At 35.0% G+C, this 21,665-nt stretch overlaps 1 protein-coding gene across 7 annotated transcripts in view; it reads left to right on the top strand.

Annotated features, from left to right (window-relative positions):
- Positions 1-21,665, top strand: part of FOXJ3 (forkhead box J3) — a 106,215-nt gene that overhangs the window by 44,568 nt on the left and 39,982 nt on the right. For all 7 annotated transcript variants that reach the window (XM_071220889.1, XM_053920172.2, XM_045190919.2 and 4 more), the window contains 2 exons: positions 2,998-3,072; positions 21,504-21,587. In XM_071220889.1, the coding sequence (XP_071076990.1) occupies positions 2,998-3,072; positions 21,504-21,587 (159 nt within the window). The remainder of the gene's footprint in view (positions 1-2,997; positions 3,073-21,503; positions 21,588-21,665) is intronic.

Raw genomic sequence — 21,665 nt, 5'->3', positions numbered from 1 at the left:
ATAGAATTTTAATATTTAGGTAAAACTCTCTTTCATTTTGTGCCAGGGCATTAAAGGGAGATTACATATTAAAAATAACTTTTTGAATATTCCGTAAGAGTTTAAAAAATACCCTCTGGCCCTGACTGGTATGGTTCAGTGGTTTGGGCGTAGTCCTGCAAACTGACAGTTTGGTGGTTTGATTCCAGGTCAGAGCACATGTCTGGGTTGTGGGCCAGGTCCCCGGTTAGGGGTGTGCAAGAGGCAGCTGATTGATGTTTCTCTTGTACATTGATGTTTCTCTTGCTCTCTTTCCCTCTTTAAATAAATAAATAAATAAACAAATAAAATCTTAAAAAACACTCTCTGAATTTTCCATAATTGGATGATTTTGCAACCTGAACTATATGAAAAAGGATTTAAATTTTTGTAGTATTCACCTTACAAAAGAAAATTAACCTATTATGTTACTGGAGTATAGGGTGCTAAAAAAATATACAGAAGAGTGTTATGTGTATGTGGGGGTGTATTCTGCTACTTTTTATGGGGGGGGGAAGAAAATAAAAATATGTATTTCCTTATTGTTGGAAAAAGAAACTTAGAAATAATAAACTAGAAACATAATAAACACAGTTACCTTAGGGCATGGATGAAACTGAGATAGAGATACAGAAGGGAGTAAGATTTCAAGTATACCTTTTTGTATAGTTTTGAATTATGTGTTTTACACATTAAAAATAACCCCAAAATATATAGGAAACAAAAAGGATGGGGAAAGGAAACCTTAAAACTGCATATAAGCAAAACCAAGCCTTACATCATATAAAATGGGTGATGTAATCACAGAAAACACTTTCTTGTGACACTTTTGAAAAGAGCTTCCTGATTATATACCTTCATAGCATACATACTAAGGTTGAGAAGAATTGCAAAGAAATCATGAACTTTACTTAGATTTGTCTTTAGTAGTGGTATTTTGCTGGTGTCAGTCTTTACCTCTAATAACTCCAAGAAAAGAATTTGGGAAGTTGGGAGAAATGCTGAAACAGTTTTATGTGCTTGGTGGGGTAGAACAGATGGGTACATGTTTGATGTTTTGGGGAACCAGGACTCTCATGATACAAGAAGAGAAACACAGGTAAGAATGTGGTGGTTGATTTGAATTAGAGTTGCCAGTTTACACTCGTTTAAAATAAAAATCAGTTAAGAGTGCTTTTAAAACTTAAATTTTTGAGTGGCAACTCCAGTTTTAATTAGTTGTCTTGGATGGAGTCTAGGACTCTGCATTAAAATTTATCTCGAGTGGTTCTAGTGCAAGTAGACTGTACTTTTGAGAAACTACTTTTGTGGCTGGCGTTTTCAAGGCCAAGCAATATGCCTTGATTAGTTATTTAACCTGGGCTATTTTTCTCCTGGTTAACCTGGACCGACCTAAATGTTTCTGCTTTCTACCCTTCCACCTTCTTTTCTTGTGGTTGTGAGAGGTAAGGTCTGCCCACGTGACGCAGGCACTGGCAATCAGTGTCCACGGCGTTATGGCTGAGACAGGACAAATTCACACAGATTACCGAGTCCTGTGGTGGAAAAGGGAGGGATGCCTGGCCACTCTTAAGAGGAGAGTGCCCCGACCCTTGCCTTGACAGGTTTTTATTGGGTTATTTGTATAGGGATACAGGGTGTATATGTAAAGCTCATCAATCATTGTCAGGCAGAAATGATCAAATAATAGATAACATTCAAAGAATTCTGAGGGCTTATTTAGAGTCAGGGTCAGATAGCTAAAGGGCCATAAAACTTTGGGATAACAAACTCATTTCATGCTTGGACCATAATCATTTAAATTGAGGGTATTAGCCAAGTAGGTTTCATAGGATTTTATGCATTCTTTTTTAGGCCCAATGGCCCTGGGGAACCCGCTCTTTCCAGCACAGGGCCACACCCACCTCTGGCATTGTTTCAGGCTTAAGTCAGGGAGGGGAAGTGAGGCAGCCACGAGATTAGGAGACCTCTTGCAGACAGAATGAGGACTCAGGCTATGTCAAAGCCAAGGGGCGAGGGTCCATCCCCCCCTTTTCTATAGCCCCCCAAGTCCTGCCCTGAGGGCCCCTTCGAGACCATGCCTGTCTTAGGTTGTCCCTCCTTTGAGGAATCTTACCTGTCACTGGCTAACTGGCCATCCACCTGGGGCCAAGCAGGGTGCGCCTACAAGGAAGATAAGCTTTGTCTCCTAAGGGGCTTATGGTCCCAAAGTCTTCTTACTCAGCCTTAGCCAGAGGGGTTACAGTTTCTGAAACCAGGCAGGGTGGTTCCCAATACCCAAGTTGTGAGATTTGAAGTAATCTCTTTTTTTCATTGTGTGTGTGTATATACATGTCTTCACTCTTCTTATATACATGTCTTCACTCTTCTATTTCTCTAGGTGTTTTTACTTTCTGAATATGCTTTTGGTATTTTTGCAAACAAATTTTTTCCCCAGATCTTGGCTATTGTAAATAACGCTGCTATGAACATAGGAGACCATACTGTATTAAAGAAGTTTTTAAAAGATGAATGTAAATTCAAGTCTATCTTACTACCAAAACATCAGTTTAAAACTTATGAATGGGAGTTCCATTTATGCTTGGAATGTAGGCAGCTACAAAGAATGATGATCCCTTCCAAACAATGAGAAAACAGTAGGTTAGCCAGTCAGAGAAAGACAAATACCGTATGATCTCATTTATAGGTGGACTAAAAGAACATCTTCCTGCATCATTAAAAGGTCTTAATAACATTTAAGATGGGACATATATTCCATTATTTGGAATTTTATAACATTCACCAGAAACTTTTTCAACAACTGCTCCCTTTGTAACAGTCATAATTTGAAAATCTAAAAGATTCAAATTTGAAGCTCAATTAAAATATAATTTGTAGTTGTATTCAAGTACATAGAGTTATTTAGATTTTTGATTCTGTTTTTAAAGGTGGATTTTGTTTTTTGGATTTCAATGACTGCATGGCTTCTCTTAATTTCAGAATTCCATACGACATAATCTGTCACTGAACAAGTGTTTCCTTAAAGTGCCTCGATCCAAGGATGACCCCGGAAAGGTAGGATTTATTATCTTAAAATAATTGGATCCTTTATTATATATCTGTTGTCATGTTGTACTGTACCTAAGCTATATGTTTGTATCTAAGCTATATCAGTTGTACAAAGAAAAAGAATTGGAATGAAAGCATTCAAGTTCATTGACAGGGGTATTTGTGAAAATAGCAAGTCCTTCTTCAGCCTACCCCACCTTACCCCTCTCCACCTCACCCCTATTTTAATTCGCATGTTTCAAGGACCAGCCAGGCAGGAGAGTTTTCTTTTTAAGCAGTGGGAAGCTAGCTAGTGTAGAGCCAGCCGGTTCTGCTGCAGTGTGCTGTTTCTAATCTAGCTTTTGTTTTATCATTTTCTAAAGTGTGCGTGTTAAATTTGGTTTTTGAACTGCTTGTTAGGAACGACACTTTATTATTACACATAAGAGGTAGATTTGTATGTAATTGACAAGTGGAAGTAATTGTTACCCTGAAAAAAATGTCTTTTTGTTATTTCCTCTTGTTCTTAGTTTGCTGTTTTTTCTTCCTTGTTCCACTTATCTCCTGCCACCATCACATTTTTAGTGTTTTACCTACAGAGACTTTTTTCGTTTGTTTCAATAGTCATGTCCACCGCAGTGCAGCCTGAACTTGGTACTAGTTGCCTGGTTTCTAAGCTCAGAGTGTTTGCTTGGACCATATTTGATTGTCATGATAAATTACTAGATTAGGATTTTGAGACAGCCTATCTGTTGTCAGGCATGCATTCTTGTTTGCATGTTTAGACTTCTTGTTGTCTTCTTTGGGCTAAGTGTCTCTGGAAATTTTTTTCTAAAAATGTAAGCCTGATCATGTTAACATGCTGCTTAAAATAAGTACTCCTCAGTGTTCTCGAGATGTTTCTTTTATAAAATATCCTTTACTGTGTTTTTCTTTATATGCCTTTCTAGCTGTGTTTCACTCCATTCAAGACCCACTGTGAGGAACTACTTGAAGTTTCTCAAACATACTTTTCATATGGTCTTCTCTTTAAGAACAAACTCTCTTTCTCTACTTGTCTGGCTTATTCTGGAGTCTTTTAAGATCAAGCTGCAACAATTTGTCTCTGAAGCTCTCCCCTTCCCCCACCAGTCAAATGAGTTTGTTCCCTCTTCTGAGTTCTCAGTTACGGTACTTTGTCATCATTGTATTAGCTCGTAACTGTCCTCTCTATCCGTGGACTTAAAGCTCCAATTTATAGTAACTTTCACATAGTAGCCAGGGCTCTTTCAAAAATGTTAACCTAATCATTTGTACTGTTTGTTTAAAATCTTGATTAATTATTTACAGTCCTGAAGTTAAAATTAAATTATGAGGGTAGGAGCATGTGTATTCTCTTTACTCATTAGCCCCAGGTGTTGGCATAGTGGCTGAGGAGACACTGTTGTTGAATAAATGAGTATATTGTATCCTCTGCTAGATGGTTAACTTCTTAAGGTTAGAGATAGAGAGAGATTCATTTCTATTGTAAATCAGGCACTCTGTAAATAATGAATGTTTTTTTAGCACCTACTATGAGGCTGCCCCATCAAGTTGGTTCTTAGTAAGACTGAATAGATTATTCTAGTAGTTTTCATATTTGACCGGAGTTATTATTTGCCTGTGTTCATAACTCTCCAAGGTGGAAACTAGGAATGGGTGAAATTTTTCTTTCCTTTAAAGCAGGCTTTTTATTAAAAAAGGAATGATAACTTTTTATATTTGCTTCATTGCAATTTACTATGGGCAGTGAGTATATATGAATCTGACTGAAAGGGTTCTTAAGAGTTTAGCAATTACTGGTTTTATTAAGAGTTTTATGAAGGCACTAATTGGATTTTGTAAACATGTGGTTCACATTTAATTTTTAAATGAAGTTTAAATCATTAAACAAAACCCCCCCCACACATGAATGTATAACTATATTATGAACTAAATTTTAACCATTTGGAGACCTATTTAAAAAAATTGTACTGTCAGATTTTCTTTTGTGTAGAACTTAAAGCTTTTTCTCCATCTTAGTTAAATAGTACATGGGGTAAGGGAGATGGGGAAAACACATGTTACTCTTTACAACTATTTTATTTTTTTTGAATCAGGACTGTCTTACTAATGTGCAGCCAAAACAAATACAGAAATAAATAGAATTCTGAGAGGTAAATAAAAGCTTTCAATTTTTACTGTAAATCTCCAATTTTAAACTTATTTTTATCAAGACACATCATTGTTCTTAATTGATTTTGGTCATAATAGTAAATATTGTATATTTAATCTTATAAAGTACATTTATACTAATAAGAGTTATTTTTTTCCCAGTCTCAAGGTGAGATTTAAATACCCATTGTCCTTATTGATTTTGGTCAGAAGTTAATGTAAATCTGATCTTATAAAATACATTTATATGAATAAAGTCATTTTAACTTCTTTTAAAGATTTTATTTATTTTTAGAGAGACGGGAAGGGAGAGAGAAAGAGAGGAAGAGATACATTGGTATGTGAAAGATACAGATGAGCTGCCTCTTGCAGGCCCACAGCTCGCCCACAGCTGGGGACCTGCCCTGCAGTCCAGGCATGTGCCCTGACCTGGAGTCGAACCGGCAACCTTTTGGTTCACAGGCCAGCACTTAATCCACTGAGCTGTACCAGCCAGGGCAAGTCATTTTAATTTTTGATACCAAAATAAAATTTTTGCTTAAAAAAGTACCATTGCTTAAAGTCTTGAAAACCTCAGATCTAGCCCATTTTATAGAAGAGGAAACTAAGGCCAATAAATGTGGCTTGCCCATGTCCATTGTAGAACTAGAACCCAAGTATATTGGCCAGACTTACTGGCAAGTTGTAGAAACCCATTGTAGATGAACTTAAGGGAGAAAATATCTGCAGTAAGAACCAGAGCTTGGTTCTTAAGTTTTCTTGTCAGGAATTTCTCTTTACATCCCTTAGTTTTCTGTTGCCTACATTTTCAGCCCATTTAGTGTCAGAGATAGCCATCAGCAGCTTTTGGCTCATATTCTGCTAGTTTGGTAATAACCCTTAGCTGAAAGAGACTGTCCTCTCCCCAAGTCACCTGGAGTATAGCAAATGTCTCTGAATGCTGAACGAACAGAATACACTTGGTTTCTTGATTCCTAGACTAGGGCTTTTTCCGCTACACCAATCTTCCTTGAGAGGGAGACCAAAATGTTAGTTAAGTTTTGGTACTTATGAATTGTTTTTTCTTTTTGTATTACAGTGTTTCCTGGCATTTGAGGAGCTTTTCCAAAACCACCCTCACCACAGTGGGAGAAAACCATTGAGCCAAGGTGGGGTGGGAGTAGTTTTGGTCGTTGGGTATGGGGTGGACTTTTACCCCTTAGGATTTTGCTAGTTACTGCCATGACGCAGATGGGTCCAAGAGGTAGAGGTAGAAGCAGCTCATATAGCATCTTCTTCGCGGTTTGTTTATGGTATAGCTTCCCATTCACTGTATTACCAGAGCGGTATGGAGGCCAGCCTAAGCTTGAAGAGTGTTGTTGAATTACAGATATTTTTATATGGCTATTTATTTCTGACTCGATCCTTCATTTGCTAGGAGCCATTGTCATAAAAGCCTTTAATATTTGATACCCTCTCATGTACGTTGACCGTCTGAAATCCATTTTCCTCTGTTCCTTGAAACTAATTTCAAGCAGCCACATTATTATTTTCTTTAAAGAAACACAAAGTGAAATTATATTTTGCATCAATAAGTGCTGCTTTTGGGGGGACAGGTTTCTATTGCCTCTTTCTTTGATTTCAACCCTGTATCTTCATACTATAGTCTATCTCCATTTTTTTTTAGTCCTGGCTTTTGTCTCCTTTTTTCTCATTAGCTTTACTTTCTGTATGTTTGTCTTTTTTAATCTAATTTGTTTTTTTAAAGTCTTCTGCAGTTCACACTTGTCTGTTACTTAAAGAAAGGTAAATATTTTGCTCAAGTTAGGGAAAAACAAATCCTATCAACTAAATTTAGTTTAAGAGTAAAGAGTTCTCTTTCTTTGCTTTCCACTTAATCTTTTCTCAACCTTGTTTCCTCTTCCCCAGCTCAGAAAAATGATATTTTGACTCTAAAGGAAATAAAAGATTTTAGGAAATATAGTTAACAATTAATTAGCAGCGATGGGCTCTAATAAAACTGATAGCTAAGAAGTTTAAGACACTATCAAAGCCACCTGCCTGTCCTGGGAGGGATAACTACAGTGAGTTCATAATAGAAAGAGGTTTTTTGGTGGGGGGGGGGGGTGTAAGTTTTTCTTGTCTGAGGATGGGATGGTTGTAAAGGCTCAGTGGCTGTGAATTTTGGGTCTCCTGGTTTGTGAGGAAACAGCAAAGTCACTGCTAGAGAATTAACTTTTGGAAGTTCTGAGATTGTGACTTTCTTCTGTTCTTGCCCTCTCACAGAATAAGCACCATAACATAGTTGACTAATAATCTCTTTTTTCCCAAGGGCATTTGGGGGGTAATGATAGTATTGTGTTGTATTTATTTGTAAATTATCTATTATTTGTTGATATCCTGTTTTGGTCACTTTATTTGTAAAAAGATGTAGAAAAACTGGAGAGGTTTGAGAGAACATAAGATGTAACATTAAATGATAAACAGTATTGAGTGAATCATAGGTATGTACCCTGAAGAAAGAAGATGAGAGTATAATTTTAATACTAGTGTAATTTAAGATGCATGATTTTTGTGAGGAGGTAGTTTATCTTATCTGCGTCTTTGTATAAAACCAAACATGAAGTGGAATTTAAAGATAAGCAAGGGTTTGGTTGGACAGAAGTAAGGACACCATATTTATTGGAGTGAAGAAAAACACTGGTAGGGTCCCTAAAGGAGGCTTTAGAGTTTGCCTCTTCTGAAGCACTTCAACGATGGTTGAAATTACTAACGTTTGTGGTTACAAACTTACGGTAGGTAAGACCCATTTGAAGGTTGAGGAGAGGACATGATCAAGTTTAGCTGAGGGACCGGTGAGAGCAAAGTTGAGAGAGAAGCAGGAATTAAGGGAATTAATGTAAGTACTAACGTGAGGCCCAAGAGCGAAGAAAGGATTTGTGCAGTGTGTGCAGTTAAGGCAAGGGTGGGTTATGAATGTGAGACAGTCTATTAGACATTTGAAGGTTAGAAAGCTCAGAGTTAGCAGAAGCATTCGGAGAGGGTTTGAAAGATTGAGTTATGTAGAGATGAGGGTCTGATTCAGAGAGAACACTGCAGAAACAGAAAGAAATGCCAGCCTAGAGGCCTGGCAGCAGTTTAGAGCTGCCTTTTCTTTGAACATGGCAGTGTTCTCTGTTCTCTTCTTAAGTAAGAGTGGGAGATAACAGTTTGTGATTGGCCACTTTTTTTTGTTTCAGATCTAAACCACTTGTAAAAAATAATATTTCTCCCTCAAATTAATTAAAAAATTATATAGCAAAATTCACTGTTCGATGTATAATTCTAGTGGTTTTGACAAATCCGTACAATGTGACCATCACCACGGTCAGGATATAGAACAGTATTGTCCCTTGGTGGTCAGCACGTTTCTCAAACCCCCAGGCCCTGTCCACTAGTACTGATATGTTTTTTTGTCCCTATAATTCTGCTTTTCCCAAAGTTTACATAAATGGGACTCATACAGTAGGTGGCCTTTTTAGTCTGGCTTCTTTTACTTAGCATAATGCATTTGAGATCCATCCATGTTGTTGTATCAGCAGTTCCATTTTATTTCATATATCCCATTATATGGATTTACCACAGTGATCACCTTTTGAAGAACGTGTGGGTTGTTAGTCATAAGTTCACTTGACCATCAAGTTCTTTTCTTTTAAGTTTGACTCAGTAATTAATTTGACATACACTGAGAGACAAGAGAATGTTGAGTTAGCTTAAACTAATAACATAATGGTCATACTGAACTGCCTTGTGAGTTATATTAAATGTAGATGAGCTCTTGGAAGTCATTTGTGATATAGTCAAACATTTATCTCCAATTTAAAAAAAATAATTTCTGAAAGGATTCTGTTAAGGCACTAATGATTTAAAAACAAGATATAGACGACTATTAATTACTTATTAGAACATACTACTTTTAACATTTAGAGGACCCATTTAATATACTATAATCAACATGCTAATTATGTATTTTTAATCCATTGATTAAAAATAAATTCCTTAACAATCTCTCCTGGGCAATACTTAGCGTAAGCTATTTGATAATATAAGAGTAATAAAAACAAAGACTGTTCCATGGACCTGAGCTGGCATTGGAATACAGTAGTTTTTTTCCATACATTCAGCCAGTTAGCCAGCCAAGTTGCCTGCCTTTGAGTACCTCCTATATATTTGACTGGTTCATAGCCTATTTTTGTAGTCTGAGTGACTACTTAACCTTCTGTTCCAACTAGAAACTTCTGGGAATAAAGAGGGGTGGTATTTATTTTTAATTATGCTTAGGCAACAGGTATAAACCAGGGCTGAAACTGGGAAGTACACTCTATCTATGGTGCATGCAAATGCTGTGCCTTGGAGGTATGCGCATTTACTAGGAGCAGCATCCTAAGATGTTGGAGAAAAAAATAAAACAAAAAATCTTTTAAACTTGACTGCCAAATCTAACCTGGGAGAGTAAAAACACGTGCTATGAAACCAAAGAGATCAGGGACAAAAGGGACCCAATATTATGCCTGCGACTTCTGACATGGTATGCACTGAGAGCTAAGAAGAGCAGAGTATAGTCTGTGATGAGTCACTTTACCAATGTGCATACATACTTGGCAGTAGGGTTAGTTAAAACATACAATTTTTGGATTTAGCTATTTGGAATGGTAGGTTATTTATGATAGGGACTGCTTTCCCTAGGAATATGAAATTAACAGTAGCTTCTTGGGTTTACTTATATTTAATCAAATAATGACATTTTCACTAGGCTATTTTTAATATGAGGACTGTTAAAAGTCACATTGTGATAGAGTAGAGTATTTTGTGTTGACATAAAATTTCTATCAGAAGTAAATTATTGGAATAATTAAAATGTACTTTGTTTGAAATGATAAATACTTTGTAATGGTGAAAATAGAGGCATTTAAGGCCATTGTTGGCTTTCAATGTATCTTTAATTCTGATGCATTTTCTATATTTTGATTACCTTAATTTTCCTGAAGTTTTTGAATTATCTGTATTATTTGTTTAGTCACTTCTATTTAAGAATGCCACCCAGTTTTCAATTTGGTGCCACTTTTCCCCCCTCTATAATTAATCTTTGTTTTAGGATATCTTGAAGTTGACAGCTGATTTGCTTTTAGAATATGTATTCAAACCTATACATTTCTAGTTATGATTTTTTGGGGGGGGATTTTACAGACTAAGACATTGTAGTCTTTTTCCTCAGGAGGACATTAACTTCCTATACCAAAATTGTTGATATGAATTAATAATGTTTACATTTGTATATTGCTTTACAGATTAAGTAGTTATTTTACATGTGTTATCTCGATCCTTCCAACAGTTACATAGTCAGGCTCTCATTTTAGATAGTGATCTTAAAGTCCATAGTAGATTTTTCCGTAGTAGATTAGTTCACATAAACCTCACATAATCGAACTCTTCACCTAAGTGGGAATCTTTCGTTATGTACTCTATTTAATGTCTGGCTTGTTTCAGTCACTGTAATGTCTGTGATACTATTACATATGTCATTTGTTTGTTACTTAATATTGCTAAGTAGTATTCCATTGTACAAATATACCACAATCTTTTTTATCCATTTATCTGTTGGTGGATATTTGGATTATTTTTAGTTTTGGGCTGTTAGGAACAAGTTGCTAAGAAATTCTTGTACAAGTTGTCTGTGGACATATTCTTTCACTTCTCTTGAATAATAGAATAATTGCTTTGTCAAGGGTCGATGAAAGATTATAAGAAACTGCCAGACTTTTTTGCAGTGTGGTTGTGCATTTTCCATTCCCAGTAGCAATGCTTGAGAGTTTTAGTTGTTCCGCATCTTGGTCAGCAGTTGCTGTCACCTGCCTTTTTAGTGGGTATGAAGTGGTATTTCCTTACGGTTTTATTTTTAATTTTCTGATGATCATTGATGTTGAGCGTTTTTCATGTGCTTGCTGGTCATGTGTTCATCGTTTCTTCTGAAGGTTCTTTTAAAGTCTTTGCTTTTCTTTTTCCTTTTAAAATTTGGTTGCCATTAGTACTAAGTTGTAAGAGTTTTGTTTTTTTTGTTTTTTTTTTCACATATCTGGATATGTCTTTTCTTGGATTTATATTGTGTAAATATTTTTTCAGACTTTTTTTGTTTTCGTAATGGTGTCTGAAAAAGAGTAGGTGTTTTGAATTTTGAAGCTTAATATCAATTTTTAATTAGTGATTAGTGACTTTTGTGTCTTGTCTGGGAAATAAACCAAAGTCAAGTATTTTCTCTTTTGTTCTCCTTTATAGGTTTTTAAGTTTTATTTTATTGGACATTTAGGTCTGTGATTCATTTCAAATTAATATTAATGGATACTGTATTTATTTTTCCTGTTAAATTATTCTTTATCTTTATAAAATGTTACTAATTTCTTAAAATAGTCTTGAAGCTTACTTTGTCTGATACTAATATAGCCACCATAGCTTTCCTGTGCAATTTCATATGTTTTTTTCTAGTATTTTGCTTTTTGTCTATAAATGTCTTTGTATTTAAAGTGCGTCTCTTATAAACAGCATGTAGTCATTGGGTCTTGCGTTTTAAATTCATTCTAACAGTCTTTGCAATCTAATTGGAGTTCCTAGTCTGTATTTAATATGATTATTGGTACGATTGCTGTTTTTCTTTTGTTCCCGTGTTGCTTCATTTCTGCAACCTTCAGAGTTAATCCAATACTATATAGTTTTCTACTTCATCCAGTGACTTCTTACGTGTGCTCTTTTTCTTAATATTTTAGTAGTCATTCTAGAGCTCAACAGTGTATACTACTAAGCTGTCAAAGTCTATGTAGAGGAAATATTATACCACCTTTCACTTCACACCTCCCACTTCATACCACTTACTACTTTTTAATTCTCAAATTTCAATTTCATCTTATTGTATATGTTAAGAGATAATTAGTAAAATGTGTTCAACCAGTTGCTTTGATGCTAGAATATTAGGACTTCTGTGTTATTCACAGTTCATTCCTGGATATAAGATATGCTACAGTGAGTCTCTCCTTCACTATGGGGTTTTTTTCCCAATCCTCACCCAAGGACATGCTTATTTATTTTTATTTATTTATTTTAAAAATATTTTATTTATTTTTAGAGAGAGGGGAAGAGAGGAAAAAAGAGAGGGACAGAAACATCAACTTATTGTTGCCTTGCACGCCCCCTACTGCGGACCTGGCCCACAGCCCAGGCGTGTGCTCTGACTGGGAATCGACCCAATCCCAGGCTGGCGCTCAGTCCACTGAGCCACACCAGCTGTGGCATGCTTATTGATTTTTAAAGAGATGGGAAGGGCAAAAGAGAAGGAGGGAGAGAAACATCTATGTGAGAGAGAAATAGCAATCGGTTGCCTCTCATACTCACCCCAACCGGGCACTGAACCCTCAACCTGGGCATGTGCCCTCATCGGGCATTGAACGCCATGACCTTTCGGTGTATGGGATTATGCTCCAACCAATTGATCCATACCAGCCAGGGCTTCACTGTGGGTTTTTTTTTTTTTTTTTTTTTAATAATTTTTATTGTTATTCAATTACAGTTGTACACTGTGGGTTTTTATAGTAAGATACTGTCTTGATCTACATAGGGTTTAGGAACCCCATGAAGCTGATTCAGTCTTTCATCTAATTCTTCATCATTGGTGTTTTGAGATCCTGAGTTTTTATATGAAAACAAACTAATTAGAAGAAATGAAATTTTTAAAAAATAAAATTATTTAAATGATAAATGACTTGGATTAGTTTGTCATCTCCACTGTTCTCCTTTCTCTAACTAATCTCTGCTTACTAATCATTGCTCCATTTTCTACATTGTTGCTTGGTACACAAATAAAAACACCCCACATTTTCAACTCCAGCCCTCAGCTTTGTGCCTCTAAACTTTATATTCAAGTTATATTCCATTATTTATCTTGTATTTATGGTGGCAGTTTTATATCTTCATATTTTTGCTCATACTCTTCATTGTATCTAAAAGTCTTTCTTTCCATCTTACTCATCCTTGGATGCCCAGCTCAAATGTCAGCATTACTCTGAAAAGGAGGTAACCTTCCTTTTTCTCCTTCTCAACTTCTTTTCTTGCTCTCTTTTTTTATCTCTTTTTTAAATTATTGTAGCTCTTTGACCATACAACTGTTAATGTCCCTGAATGATGTACTACTTGTATTTTTATCTGTTCCACTCAGTTGTGAGTTTTTGTTGGCAAGGATTGGGTCTGTGACATTTTCATAGTATCTGATATACATAGTAGGTACTTAATGTTTATCATAAGAAAGACGTCTCTCTCTCCCTAGTTAACTCAGAAGTAGTAGTTTGTTCTTTTTAAGTAAACGTTTCTAATTGTGTATTAATTCTCTTGCTATTTTAAATTACGGCTGGTTCGTAGGTGTTCTAGAAATTGTTGCTTTGCTTCATTTTACTTTGATCAGTAAGGCAGGGGTCAAAAATTCATTTCACTTCTTAACATTAACTCACGTACTTTCAGTCTGAGAGAGATTTTGGAATTTTTATTCTTCAACTAGGTGAACTGCTTGACTTTCTGTGACATTAATGATTATTTAGAACTTTTATCACAGACTGATAAGGTCCAAAGTAAACAACCAGAAGTCACGAGATCTGAGTTCTTTCTGGGCAGTACCACTGAGTTTGCTTTGTGACAAATGACTTTTGAATATGTTGGGCCTACCACTGCATTAGGTTAGAGCTCCTTAATTCCTGTTTTTTTCTTAATTAAGACAGTATTTTTATTGAGATATAGTTCATATACCATAAAATTTACTGTTAAAAAGTGTATAATACAATAGTTTTCAGGGTATTTGCAGAGTTGTGCAATCATTACCAGTATCAAATTCCAGGACATTTTTATTTTATTACCTCAGAGAGAACTCTGTCCTTTAAACAATCACTCCCCCAACCCCCAAACTTCTGGCAACTACTAATTTACTTTTCTATGGATTTGCCTACGTTGTACATTTTATATAAATGGAATCATGTGATATATGGCTTTCTGTGTCTGGCTTCTTTGATTTAGTGCAAGGTTTTCAGGGTCATATATATTGTAGCATGTTGTTGTATGACCGAATGATATTCCATTGTATAAATATATAATAATTACATCTGTTCATCATTTGATGGGCATTTGGGTTTTGTTTTACTTTTGGCTATTATGAAAAATGCTGCTATGATCATTTGTGTACAAGTTTTGTGTGGATATAATTTTTTATTTCTCTAGGATATGTTTTCATTTCCCTAAGAGTAGAATTACTGAATCATATGTTTAAACTTCTGAGGACCTGCCATACTATTTTTCAAAGTGGCAGCACCATTTTATATTTTCACAATTAAAAAATTGTTAGTTTTTCACATTCTTGCCAACACTTTATTTTGTCTCTTTGATTATCCTTGTAGCCATCTTAGAGTGAGGAGGTGACATCTCATTGTAGTAGGGGTTTGCTTGGTGTTGCCCTGATGTTGCTTATTGGCCGTCACAGATCTCCGTTGCAGAAATGTCTGTTCAGATTCTTTGTCTTTTTTAACCAGGTTGTCTTTTTATTAGTGAGTTGTAAGTGTTCTTTTTTATGTATTTTAGATACCAGCTCTTTATCACATATATGACTTGCAAATTTTCTTTCCATTGTGTGAGTTTTATTTTCACTTTGCTGACAGTGTCCATTAATAAAAGTTTTATGTTGATGAATATATCAGTTTTCTTTTGTTGCTTGTGCTTTTGGTGTCATATCTAAGAAACCATTGCCTAATCCAAGGTCACGAAGATTTATACTTACTTTTCTTCTAAGAATGTTAGCCCTTATGTTTACAGTTCTGATCCACTTTGAGCTAATTTTAATTTTTATGTATGTGTGTAAGGGGGCCCAATTTCATTCATTTGCATGTGGTTATCCATTTTTTTCCAGCACCATTTGCTGAAAAGATTATTCTTTCCTCATTTGTATTATCTTGATAGCCTGTGAAAAATCAATTGACCCAAAATATGTAGGTTTATTTTTATATACTTAATTCAAATTATTTTTACTTTGTAGCATGTTTTAAAACCAGGAAGTGTGAATCTTTCAAGTTTGTTCTTTTTAAAGATTGTTTTGACTACACTAGGTCAAATACATGTATATTTTAAGATCAGCTTGTCAGTTCCTACAAATAAGATGACTGGGATTTTACAAGGAATTGCATTGAATCTATAGATCAATTTGTGCTATACTACCATCTTAATATTAAATTTTCCAAGCCACGAACCACAGGATATCTCTCTGTCTTTTATTTCTTTTAACTTAAGGAATAACATGTGGGGTTTCTATAAAAAGAAATAGAGGTATATATAAAAATTAGAGCTGTAGTATCTATAGGCCCATATAGCTCTGGATGTTCTGAATATTTTAATATTTTAAATAACTTTAATAATTTCAGTGTGTCTTCAAATATGACATTCAGCAGATTAAGTTTAGCAAACATTTATTGTTAATAACTTTATGGTAGGTACCAGGTTTGGCTGTGGAGATACCAGAAATAAATATGTCACTGCCATTAAAACTTCTGTTCTAGTGAAGAAATCGTTTATAAACAGAAAATTTCATAGGATATACTAGGTTCAGAGGTCAGGATTTCTTGAAAGTTGCTGGTCCACACTTCATTGTGTAAAGCTTCTACGTAAATGTGATTATAAATTGTGTATTAGCACAATTTCTTTCACTGTTGCTTAGTTGTGATAGTTTGTAGAGAACTTAAAAAATAGGTGCTGTAAAGGTTAAGACTTTGAACTTTGGATTGTTTGGTATTATAATAATACAGTTTTAGTGATTTTTTCAGGATTCATGAATTAATTACAAGAAAACTTAAAATCATCATGCCACCTAAAGTATTAAAGGGAACAGTTTTCTTAATGTCTTACTCTCTTCTGTATATGTTACGACTTTAGCACCAGAATCTTCTCACTTGTTTATGCCATGGCTCCATTTGGCAGTTTTGTTGAAGCCTGTGAACCCCTTCTCAGAATATTTTTAAAAGTGTATCCAGAATATATAGAATTAAAAAGATAAGCAGTTACATTAAAATAGTTATAAAAATATGATAGTTATAAAAACACTAAAAATAGTTGTAAAAATACTTGTGATGTAGTAATCTATGCTTCCTTGGTAACATTAAATTATAAAATAGAACAAAATTTAATATGGTAAATAACAAAAGCAGAAATAAATAATGAGTAGATATTTTGAGACAAAAGCTATTAATGTGATAGGAAAGAAATTGATTTTTTAGGTGTTGCTAAACTGTGGTTTGCTCTTTATGTTCATAATGGAAGAAAATGCTGAATTTCCCATCCACACACCCTTAGGGAGTCCATGAACACCATATTAAAAATGCTTTTTGAGTACTAGCTATTTTCCTCTGCTTAAAATTGTTTTTATTCCCCTTTTCTACCAAATCTGAGCGTGATCATCCTCAGAGACTCAGCTCACTTGTCTTAGCACTGTATCATGATAATTTATTTGCCTACTATGTGCTAGTCACCATTCTGTGTATTTGGAATGCATTAGCAAACAGAACTGACAAAAATTCATGCCTTCAAGGAACCTACAGCCTTGTGGGAGAATGACAATAGACAAAATAAATACAAAAGTTATATAGAATGTGAGACCATTATAAATGCCGGAGGAAAATTAGAATAGGATAAAGTGGATTGAGGTGTAGATTGCAACTTTCAAAAGAATAAGTAAGGTAAATTCATTGAGAAAGTGAATTTTGAGCAAAGACATGAAGGTGGTGAGATTTAACCATGCAGGTAAAATTTTTTGTCTCTCTCACCACCCTTACACTAAGACTCCTTTTTTACTTGTATTCCTAGTACTAGCTTTGGACTAGCACATGGTCAGCCCTTGATGAACTGTCATTAAGAGAAGGATTTTTACCTTTCTGGTATCTGCCCAAAGTTTGAGACCTTTAGCCAGTTTGGATAATTTAGCATGTGTCATTTCCCCGTTGTTGGGTTAGATAGTATTTAGGTTATATCCAGGTATAGCTTGTTCTTGCATTTTATTTTTAATAGTGAGCTTCTCTAAAATTGTTTTAGCTATTGTTATTTTTTATTTGCCTTATGCAAAATAGGAATTCAGCAAATGTTAAATGAAAGGATAAATCTTTAGAATTACACAGTGACCCAAATTATTTATATTTTGTAGACATACCTCTTCAATAATTAAATAAAAGCTGTGCTAGATTTAAAATTTTTGACCCTTAAAATTTAGTATTTTTCCAAATAATATTTGTGTGCTTGCTCTTTGATAGAAATTTGTAGGAGGTGAGAAAGAATAAGATTAATACAAATCAATATGTGGTCAAATTTTGGAGGATGGAATGTTTCATAACATATTTTATTTAACCCTCAGTATACTTTCAGGGTCCATTGGACCCAATTTACTTTTTCACTGCCAGTTTTAAGCAGTTCTGATATGTAAAGATGATTATTTTATGACTTATATTCATTCTTAGAATCCTTCCAAAGAACAAATAGAAAATTTACTTTAAAAACTAGAATGCTTGTAAAACTTATTCTATCTTGCAATTACCATATGTGATTCTTTCATAAATTTACATGCATTATGTCATTTTACTGATTTTGTTTTTCCTAAATTTTGAAATAAATTTCATCATATTAAGAATTATTTCATCAATGCTCATCAATATTTTCTCCATCATGCCCAAATACTGAAATAACAAGAATATAAAGGAATGATTGAATGACCTAGAAGGATATGCAGTAATGAAATCTCACTATTATCTTTCAGTTTTCTATTCATTTATTTATTAATTAAAGATTTTATTTATTTATTTTTAGAGGGAGAGGGAGGGAGGGAGAGAGAGGGAGAGGGAGAGAAACATCAGTGTGTGGTTGCCTCTCACATGCTCCCTACTGGGGACCTTGCCCGCAATCCAGGCATGTGCCCTGACTGGGATTTGAAGTGGCAACCCTTTGGTTTGCACGCTGGCACTCAGTCCACTGAGCCACACCAGCCAGGGCTGATTTTCTTTTAATTGTATTTTTTATTACTGTTTATTCCCCCATACCCTCTTCTACCTCCACCCACCTGCCTCCCTCACATAATCACCACAGTCATCCATGAGTTCTTTCTCTTTTTTGCTCTATCCTTCCATCCTCCAACTATGCCCACCCCGCCAACCCCTTCCCCCCCACCCCCACCCCCTGAGTTGTCCTGCTGTCTGTGAGTCTGTCTATATTTTGCTTGGTAGTTCAGTTTTTTCATTAGATTGCACATAATCAGTTTTCTTTTCATGTTGCCCCAAATATTACATCTTTCAAGAAGGCATAATAAAACTATATAGATGCTATCTTAAGTCTTATTTCTTTTAGCTTTCATTGGACATAGTTGAGAGTCTACATTTTTTTCCTGCTCGTAACAATAAAGAAATGAAAATTGACGGGAAAATGCTGTACTATTTTCAGTGGAATCAGAAGATGAACATGAAGATAGCAGCACTCTAGACTCTAATTATTATGGTTAAATTGAGTCGATGATACCCTAGATTGATTTTCCCAAACCAAAGTAATATTGAGTTAATGATCTCTTTCTAAGGACAAAAAAAATGCGCAACTTTCATCCATTTGGTCATTTAGCAAGGTCTTCATCATGCAGTATTTTGTGACTAGAATCATCACGTTTTCATCTTTTTTGATGTTTGTGCACCAAAAATCACTTGAAATGATTCTTAAGTGGACAAATCTTGAAGTCTGACATGTATACAGAAGTGCTTGCAAGAAAATAGGTGCTATAAAAAATGAAAAAGTTAATTAAATTCATCATTCTATTTGGTGTTTATAAGCCAAAGATAAAAATATTTTTTGCAATTGTGTACCAGAGGTGGCCATCTTTCAACAAAGTTCTGAGACATCAAAAATTTCAAAAGTATTGCATTTTGAACATGTATGTACAAGAAACAGAAGTAATAAAATGCTAGAATCTATTAAATATGTATTTGAAATTTGGAATCGCTATTGCCTTTTGATAGTAATATATAAGAAAAAGAACCAGAAGTAATAATAAAATAGAACATTTTAGAAATTGTAAACCAAAAATCAATATTTACACGTAGATGTTTTAGTTTTATGCATGACAGTTGAAAATCAGTTCTACTCCAAAGATCTTGACCATTTTAGTATATTTACCTTCAAACCCAGGAAAATTTGAATATACTAAATATAATGTGTATTATATCTAAAATAAAGAAAATTTGAGTTTGCTATCATTTTCACGTATAGTGGTTTGTAAACTATTGTCAATTGAGTTTTGGTATTTTTCTTTGTTTTATTTTCAACTTTTATAAAAACTGAGCATAAAACATTTTCCTATTTAATTTTGAAACTGGTAGCTGAGTTTGTGTAAGATCGTTGTTTTCATTTTTAGTGCTGGATTTCTCTAGCATCTACATTTTACCTTGTTCTTGACAAGTCTGCATCCAGCTGGTAGACTCATCAGCTGACATGCAGTGACTACTTTGAGAAGATAACATGGAAGAAGGCCCCAGTAGTGCGTGGGTGGAAGTTCAAATACCTGAATAGATTAGGATCTGGGAAGGCCTGGCATCATACTCTGATATTCTTGGCACAGTTTGTTCAACAAGTTTTTTTTTCTTCAACAAATGTTTATTGAGTACTTGTTTTGTGTCTGACATTGTGCCTGTCAAAGTAATATAGAAAATAAGTTTCTACCCTTACGGAAGTCATAGCCTAGAAGAGATACAGACCTTTAAGTAATGTTAAGTGCAATCCGTGGTCTGAATATATAGAAAGTGTAGAGATCTTGCAGAAGGAGAGAGCGATCAATTCTTTTAGATAACATCTAAGCTAGATTTTGAAGGTAGAATATGAGTTTGTCAGAGTGCATATTATAGGTAGTAGATAGTAGGGTGGATATTACAGGTGATGAGATCAGCATGTAGAGCAGAGACAGATGTATAAAAGAACATGGTATGTTTAAGGAACAGTAACCAAATAATCCACCTTAGGCACAAAGTATGAGGATTGGTAGATGAGAGCTCATGGACAAATAATGCCTGAAAAAGTAGCTTGGGAAGATTAATGAAATAATGAGGCAAAGACTAAACTTTAATATTGTCACTGAGATTATTGTATAACCAGGACATGCATTGTATTTCTGTTTCTGAAATGCGTATCTTCCTTCCTCCCTTTCCTTCCTTACTCTCTTTTTCCTATCTCACCCTCAGAGTGCATGTGTGTGCATGCATGTGTGTGCAGACAGGATAACTGAGGAAGAAAGGAAGTAAGGCCTTGATTCAGGTCCTGGCTCTCATATCCTTGGATGAGCAAACCACTTTTATCTCTCTGAGCTTTGGTCTCCTCATCTGTGTAGTGAAACTTTATGTATAACAAACTTTATGATCTATGCTTTTCAAAATATTTTTTCAGGCAGTCACAATTTCTGAGTGCTTGGAACACAGTAGGTACTCATGTATTTTTGAATGAGTGGTTTGAGACCTTATATCAAAAAGTAAGATTTCCTGGCTGGTGTGGCTCAGTGGATTGGGTGCCTGCCTGCGAACCAAAGGGTCATGGGTTCAATTCCCAGTCAGGGCTCATGCCTAGGTTGCCGGCCAGGTCCCCAGTAGGGGGTGTGCGAGAAGCAACCACACATTAATGTATCCCTGCCTTTCTCCTTCCCTTCCCCTCTCTCTAAAAATAAATAAATAAAATCTTAAAAAAAAGGTAAGATTTATGTGCAGACCATTGCTTCCCAGGATACACTTACTCATAAAATGTGTTCAAACAGTTTGTCTTTATAAATTGTTTCACTTACCATTTGGATTTATGACGTCTCAGCGTGCAGAAATTACAGTATCTTTATACATAAAATTCTGTTAGTCTTGAATGTCATATGCTGTTGTAATTATATGTGTCCAATTAAAAGTTAGCATGTATTTTAAAATGTGTTCAGTTGATCATTTCCCTTTTTGTCTGTGGCACAAGTTCTTGAACTTGGCTTCCTTAGTTTGTGATTTTTTTTTTTGTCTTTAACAATCTAGTTGTAAGTGGACTTTCTTTCTCATATGAACTTGACTTTTCTCAGTTCAAAGCTAGTCTTTCTCTCATGTTACATTTGTTGTATGTGCAGAATGTTTGCTTCTGAAGCAGAGGATTGTAACAATCCATTTTAATGTCATAGAGTTGCTGTGATATACTGTTAATGTAATTTATTTCTTTACCTTTAGGGATCTTACTGGGCAATAGACACCAATCCGAAGGAAGATGTGCTGCCTACTCGGCCAAAGAAGAGAGCACGATCTGTCGAACGGGTAAAAGCTCTTTATTTAGTTTGTGACAGGGTATTGCGACAGAAATACAGATTTTAGAAGCTCATTTCTAATATAGTG

This window comes from Desmodus rotundus, chromosome 3, assembly GCF_022682495.2.
Source record: "Desmodus rotundus isolate HL8 chromosome 3, HLdesRot8A.1, whole genome shotgun sequence".
Taxonomy (NCBI): domain Eukaryota; kingdom Metazoa; phylum Chordata; class Mammalia; order Chiroptera; family Phyllostomidae; genus Desmodus; species Desmodus rotundus.
Note: the sequence above shows the minus strand (reverse complement) of the source record. Positions and strands in the feature narration are given on the sequence as shown.